The 7,316-nt window shown below is 29.9% G+C and overlaps 1 protein-coding gene across 5 annotated transcripts; it reads left to right on the top strand.

Moving 5' to 3' along the window:
* The first annotated feature begins 848 nt into the window (after positions 1-848).
* On the top strand, positions 849-6,998 carry LOC114315174 (large ribosomal subunit protein bL35c). Of its 5 annotated transcripts, none has more exons than XM_028261754.2 (4): positions 849-2,216; positions 2,299-2,415; positions 6,472-6,528; positions 6,663-6,998. In XM_028261754.2, exons 1-4 carry the CDS (start codon positions 1,959-1,961, stop codon positions 6,702-6,704), a joined length of 474 nt encoding a protein of 157 aa, XP_028117555.2. In that variant the 5' UTR covers positions 849-1,958; the 3' UTR covers positions 6,705-6,998. The 5 variants fall into 5 exon arrangements, with proteins under 5 accessions (XP_028117555.2, XP_028117558.2, XP_028117553.2 ...); XM_028261757.2 differs by having other exon boundaries at positions 6,674-6,998; XM_028261752.2 differs by having other exon boundaries at positions 6,766-6,998.
* The last annotated feature ends 318 nt before the right edge of the window (positions 6,999-7,316 follow it).

The raw sequence follows: 7,316 nt of genomic DNA on the forward strand, positions 1-7,316 counted from the left end.
GTCAATTTGTAATGTAAATATAAATTTCAGGGGACGGGATGTAATTTTTCAAATTTCAGGAGTGAATCTGTATTTTATTCAAATCTTGAGGGGTGTTGATAATTTGTCCTTTTTTAAAATAATAATAATAAAAAAAAGTTGAAATGTGTCATTTGGAGAAAAAAGTCATTACGACGGTGGCATGTGGCAGTTCCTTTTCTCTTTGTTTTGGCAACTAAAAAATAATCAATCTTTTTATCTTTTTATATTTTTTTCATCACATCACCTCTTTATTTTTCTGTACATCTTTTCGTAAAAAGACAAAAAGTGTACTTATTTAGATCATGTCAAACAACTCCAAATGGTAACCTAGTCACTACAATTAGGGATTAGGTTAATATACATTTATTTTGGTAGTTAATCCGCAAACGTCTTCATTGAAGTAATAAAAAAGCTTAGTCTCTTTGGTTGAATTTTTGAATTATTTTTTCAAAATTGAAAATCTAAAACTTATTTGACTTTCAGCATATATTTCGAAACTTTTTATGAACTCAAGTTTTAAAACAAAAACTTATTTGATTAAGATTTTCACCATCGCGTTTTCAAAACTCAATTGCCCAAGCACACAAACCTCAACTCAAAAACCCAGCCTACTAGTAGTTTTTAATTTAGGTGATTTTTATCATTTTACTCTTAACATACACAAAAAAAAATATTTGTGTATGTTAGTAAAATGATAATGCAAAGGAAATATTTTTCTGATTTTATATCTATTTAATTTACATGCATTTAAAGTGGGTGTTTGGGAAGTGAGTTTTTATGTAGGTTTTTTTAGTTGTACAATATTATTGGATAAAAACTTTTTGGTATTTGGAAAGATATTTGGGTTTTTTTTTTATGGTTGGATGTAATGTTTGTGAGAGAAAAATGAAATGATTATGGGATTGGATATAATATTTTGTTTAGATTTGTTTTTTTTAGTTTTGCAAAAAGTTTGTCTTATTGTGTAAAAAAAAAAAAAAAACCCAACACACATCTTCCCAAACATGTTTCACATTTTTTTATTATAAAATTACTTAATAATGAAAAACTGATGATGATTATAATTAAAATATAAGTTATTTTTTTGAGTATTTGTTTTTTTTAATATGTAATATTGTTAACTAAGTGAAAACACCTCAATCAAAAAAAAATAAAATAAAAAAAAGATAAAAACACTCTGCTTATACTAACAATATATTTACAAAATAATATCAAGTTTAGAATTATTTTATTTCAAACGAAAGCAAGGTTGAAAAGGACAAAAAAGACCCATGTAACCATTTTTTAGTGGATGAATTATTTTTATTTTTATTTATGTGATTATGGTCTATTTTAAGAAGCATGTTAAAAGTTGATTTTTTATTTTTTATATTTATTTATTTTTTACTTTTAAAAATAAATATGTGTAAAAAAATAGAAAGGTAATGTGATAAAAATAAATTAATTAATTTAAAAAAAAACTTTTAACTGACTTCTCAAAATAGACCTATTTTTATTTCGGACATTACTATACCAGTCTAAAAATTAGACTCAATTTTCAAGTTTAATAATACAACAATCAATTAGATTTTTAAGATAACATTCACTCATATTTTCTTAATCATTAACCAATTATATCACCTACACTACACATCATTAAGAATTATTTTAAAAAGATAGTTAAAAGTTAATTTTTTAACTTTTTTTAAAATATATATAAAAAATTAGAAAAATAATATAAACTAAAATAGGTTAAAAGCTAACATTTGATCACTAATCCACCTCCAAAAGAACCCTAAATTTAAAAAATTGAAACATTCGGGTCTCTAAAATTTATCCATTTTATAGCACAGAATGCAACACAGCCATTCATTATCCACACGCACCCAGTAAACAAACACAACTAGAAGAGGTCCTTCCTCTCAACCAAAACAACAAATAGCAGAGAGAGAGCAACAATGGCGTGGTCCTCAACAACCTTCTCTTTTGCTTTCAAAGTCTCACCCCCAATTGCTCGCTCTTCTACTACTAGTCTTCGTACCACTCCTACCATTGTTCGCCTCTCACAATTCACCAAGAAATCCTCACTCAACCTCAGTTCCTCACACACCATATCTGGCTTCTTCCCAATCCTTCCTCGTCTCAACTTTCCCACTCCAACCCCCCCATCTCTCACCGTCGTCTCTGCAAAAGGCTACAAAATGAAAACCCACAAGGTCTTTCTCTCTATCTCTGTGTGTTTTGTAGGTAATTGAGGAATTGGGTACTTATTTTATTTGTTTTTTGGGGTGTTTTTAGGCTTCGGCGAAGCGATTTCGAGTCACGGGTAGTGGGAAGATTATGAGGAGGAGAGCTGGGAAGCAGCATTTGCTTGGAAAGAAGAATACCAAGAGGAAATTGCGACTCTCCAAGATGGTTAGGGCTTTTTTTTTTCCCTCTTTTAACTCATTCTCAATCTCTTCTTTATGCATAATTTTATGGCTATGCGATTGTTTCACCCTTTTAGTTAATAGTTATGTGTTAGAATAGGAGGTATTAATTGCGTTTTTATTTCATTCAATTTCTCAGTTTATATATATATATATATATATACACGTGTGCATTGTTGTCAAATCGCAAATTGAATCCTAAATTGTTTTGCCAAAATAGAGAATAGTGAACAGTATTGAATCGTGAGTCATAAGATTAATTTTATTTAATATAAGATATAATCTTATATATCTATATAAATCATAGTGTTTAAAATGATGTAAAAATAAATATAACTAATTTTTATATATGTATATACTTATAACATCATGTATATGAATATAACTAATTGTTCTTTTCTATATGTCTTTATAGTTTGGCGAACACCATCTGATTTCATGCATTATGTAAGAGAAAACAAAAATAGAATAGAACTGAATCGTAACAAATCATAGTGAATCGCAAATTGAATTGCACAAGTCACTCAATTTCCGAATCAACATCACAATTCGAATTGTTTTTGTTAAAACTTATATTGAATCATATGAATCAAATTGTGAATCGTACGATTCTAACAACCATGCATGTATGTGTGTATATGATATGTAAAGATCACTATTAGTTCTTTAAATATGATTAGGCTTGGAAGATGAAAGCTAAAATCCATTGGTAAGATTGACATTCATTTGATCATAATTTGTTATGAAGTTTGAAGTTTTCTAAGGAATCCAATATTGGATAGCGATTTCAAGATTTCAACCCTGAAGTTATTTATTCAGCTGTTACTATGGGGCCTATTTAGATAGTATTGGGCCAAATGATCCATTCTGTGTACCAACTTGGTTGAGTTTTAATTAATGAATTTTGGAAGCCTCTTGTGTTAGAGATAATGCTGAATTTGGATTGGTGTTCTCATAAGAATGGGTACCAGATTGATAATAGAATGACTTGTCTATTCTTAAGCTGGAGGCCTTAAGCTAGTTACTTCTGATGAATCAATAAGGTTATGAAGAGGCTGATCCATGGCAAAGAAAGGGCTATTATAGGCAGGCCTTGTAAGGCTGATTATGTTCCTCCGCAAGGAAGCTTCATGGGGATTTGTAGTAGTCAATATTTGTATGTTTCGGTGCAACAATGAAGGAATTCTTAAACCTAGAAGCAAGCAGAAGTTGATATTGCCCTTTTGTTCTATTGTTTATTTTATTTTCTTTAAGAGACTTCTTATCTCCTTTCTACCTTTCTTTCCCTCAATTTTCTTTTAGATAAGTTAGCCACATTGCGAAAACCTTGAGCAGGCTGCATGTACTTACTAGCAGTGAGGAAACATATGGTGTTATGATTGAAAAATTAGTGCTTCTTAAGGAAAAAAGGCTTGGAAAGGTGCTAAATGATGAATTTGGTGTTAGAATCTAAATGGATTTTTGGTTTTACATACCAAAGATACCAGATTAGTTGTGTTAACTTCTATTGACAAAGTACGAAATAGATGGAGGCATAATACACATGCAAAAATGGAAATATTTTTGAATAAGTACCGGTGAGTATGGATATAATATAATTTTACGAGTGGACCACCTTGACAAAGTTTTAATATTTTATTTTGGCATTGTTTTATATTTATTGGGTTTCTTTATTTAGTTAGGATTTAATTATTATTATTATTATTTGGGTTTCATTATTTAGTTTGGATTTAATTATTATAATTTTTTTTAATAACTTTTATCAGGATTTTCTAACATGCCTATGAATAAGCCTATATATAATAGGTTTTGTAGACTTGGTTTGGATATTAATTAATTGAAAATTGATTTGTGAAATTGGTTCCTCCCCTTTTTTCTCTGTCTGCTGCTTCTCTATATTTCTTCTTCTCCTTTACTTTTCTTCTAGTGCTACATCACATCATAGTCGTCAAATCGTGAATCAAAATGACCTTGTACCGAATCACTAATCAAATCAAATCGTAAATCGTAAAGATTTGGTCACTTTTTATAAATTACTTAGAAAAATATATTTACACACTTAGATGTTAAATATATCTTATAAATATAAAATATTTAGACTTAAATCAATGAACATGGTGTTTTGAATGATAATCACGTTGTCTAATAGGTAAGAAGTTAAGACAGGTTCTCATGTAAGATTACCATCATACCTTTTTCTTTTTTTTTATAGATATTGCTTATCAGCCATTCTTAATAAAGAAAGTAAACAAAGATAAACTCTCAATTTCTAAGTAATAATAACCTGACACCATATTGATATGTCATAAGCGTATATTCTTATTTTCTACTTCAATATTACCTCACCCATATAGTATTGAAGTACATTTCTTTCAATAAAATAGCAATAGATAATTCATATTGCAAGTTACTCTTCTTTTTTTTTTTTTGATTAGCAACAAACAAGAATATATTACGGCACAAAGCCAAAGAGAGGAGGATGAGGCATCCTCAGAAAATACACTATAATTTTTTTTTAAGAAAAGAAAAAAATTAGAAGAAAGGTTAAAAACATATTGTTTGACTCACTCAATCTAATTTGATCCCATTGAAAACTCCATCATCTCCAAAATAACAACAAATTATGTATAAATGTTAGTTATTTTGTACTAAACACTATTAGAAGTTGTATTATGCCATTTTAACTATTAAAAAAAAATGGAGAAAAAAAGAATCAAAATATGCCAGTTGTCATAGTTTCAAGAATTGCATGAATCGTAAAAATTGAATCAAATCGTAAATCAATTCGTGAATCAATAGTGAATCGTGCGTTTCACTAGAGATTCACATCAAAATAGATTCACTCATAGATTCGTATCGATTTTGCAAAAAATGCAAAATCATGAATCGTAAAATTCTCATAACAAAGCATCACATGATGATGTTGACAAGGCAACTTCATGACAATTAGCTTTAAGGGAGATTGTCTGTGGTGATCATGGTGAGGGTTCTCTCAAGTATTGATTATTTTGTCCACTTGCTATTGCAGACAATGAAGGGGTTTATGTGGCTCATTTCAAACCCAAGGCCTGACTTCTTACCTTTGGAATCTAAGCTTTAGCAGAAATTTAGACTCTGTTTGGTTGGAGGATTTGATGAGAGAAATGGAAAGGGAAAGGGAAATAGAAAGAGAAGGAGAAAGAATTAATAGGACTCAAATTCCAAGCTATATTTGGTTGAGTTGGGAATTTGAAAAAAAAAAAGAGGCTAAGTGAACCAAAAGACAAAAAAGTGGGATTGCATTTCCCTCTCATTTTCATTTTCCCTGTGTTTTTCATGATAACCAAACAAAAAGTGGGATTGTATTTCCTTTTCTCTTTCCATTTCTCTAATTAAATCCTCCAATCAAACACAACCTTAGGGGTCATTTCGCAATAGGCTAATTTATCCAAAAGGTTAAAAAGTCATTTAAAAAAAGCCAAAAAATCAAAAGTCCGTACAAAAAAGCACGTTTTTACATAAAAAGCCATTCCTAAATACTTCTGTTTTTTTCACCCATATTTTAGCCAAAGAGCCACAAAAAAAAACCACTTCCCCAACAAACCTTTGAATATTGTGATGTCATCGATATTTCTTCGTTTTTAGATTTTTCCCCCCCTTTCTAAAGCTTTGGCTAGTAAAATTACTTGGATAAAAGATAGTGGTTGTTGGATACAAATAGCCTTTCTCTGCAATGAGAGAGAGCTTGGACCTTGAAAATTTAATGAGTAACATTTACCCAAATGAATGATGTTATGACATCTAGGGAAATGAACTAGTTGGCCATATCTCATGAAAAACAAAATGGACAAATTTTAAATGATCATTGCTAATATATATATGCATATATATATCAGTGATTGGTTGATATTACCATTGATCTGGAATCACAGTTTCTGATTTTCTGATAGAGAATTGTTTACGAGTAAGAAAAATAAATTCAAAAGAATAGAACATATGCTGATATCAGTACGTTGATCCTTCAGTTGTATCTCAATTTTGATTGAATTTTGTTCTCTTACAGCTACAAGTTAACCGCAGTGACTATGACAATGTCATTGGTGCCTTGCCATATCTGAAGGTAAATCGACAAAATTAGAGGTGATGTTTCAATTGTTTTGGAAGATGATTTCTCCCGTTTTGTGTAAACTATAATCTGTTAATGGTTTAAGTTCTCCTAATCAACTTGTGTAATGAAATTTTTTAACCTTGAAGTTCAAATTCAGTTTTATTGAGTACACGGAAATGCAGTCGTAGGATGAACACAACACACACAATATGATGAAGTTGACTTTCATGGGGATTGAGTTTTGCACAGCTTTGTTCCTTGCAGCTTTCAAGCACTGGTAACTTTGGCTTTCTTGGCACTGCATTGGGGTGTTTTTATTTATTTATTGTGTAGCATGCCAAGACTAGTTAATAGATAGTTGTATCAAATTAAAGGGTCTAGTTAAATTTGCATCAATATTGGTTTCAGTTAACTGATGTTTATTTTTTTATCAACCATTAGCAAGTAAGTTGACCATCGATAATTGGTATTTTTGGGCAAAACTTTGATGGCTCTTTAAACCACTGCTATGTGGTAGAACTGTTAGGTTTTATCTATAATGGGTTTGCTTGATTAACCATTTCCTCTCTGTAGAGGCTTAACTTTGAAATATTTGTTATCCTAGCACAACTCCATGGTCATGAATGTCTATCCCATCTTCTTTTGCCTCATGATCTTGCACCATATTTCTCAAACATTTTATTTTTATTTTTGCAATTTTTCTTTTGGAAAAATTACGACTATAGTTCTTATAGTTTTTCTTTTGTGTCAATTTAGTTTTTGTAGTTGTAATTACATCAATTTTACCTTTGAATTTTTCA

This window comes from Camellia sinensis, chromosome 4, assembly GCF_055761805.1.
Source record: "Camellia sinensis isolate YWXY chromosome 4, ASM5576180v1, whole genome shotgun sequence".
Lineage (NCBI taxonomy): Eukaryota > Viridiplantae > Streptophyta > Magnoliopsida > Ericales > Theaceae > Camellia > Camellia sinensis.

What these genes read in the sequence shown, in the direction of transcription:
- LOC114315174 (XM_028261752.2), top strand. Translation starts at nt 1,959, where the DNA reads ATGGCGTGGTCCTCAACAACCTTCTCTTTTGCTTTCAAAGTCTCACCC. An exon ending in AATTGCGACTCTCCAAGATG is followed by an intron (nt 2,416 to 6,471) that starts GTTAGGGCTTTT and finishes GTTCTCTTACAG; the next exon opens with CTACAAGTTAACCGCAGTGA. An exon ending in GTGCCTTGCCATATCTGAAG is followed by an intron (nt 6,529 to 6,765) that starts GTAAATCGACAA and finishes AGTTTTGCACAG; the next exon opens with CTTTGTTCCTTGCAGCTTTC.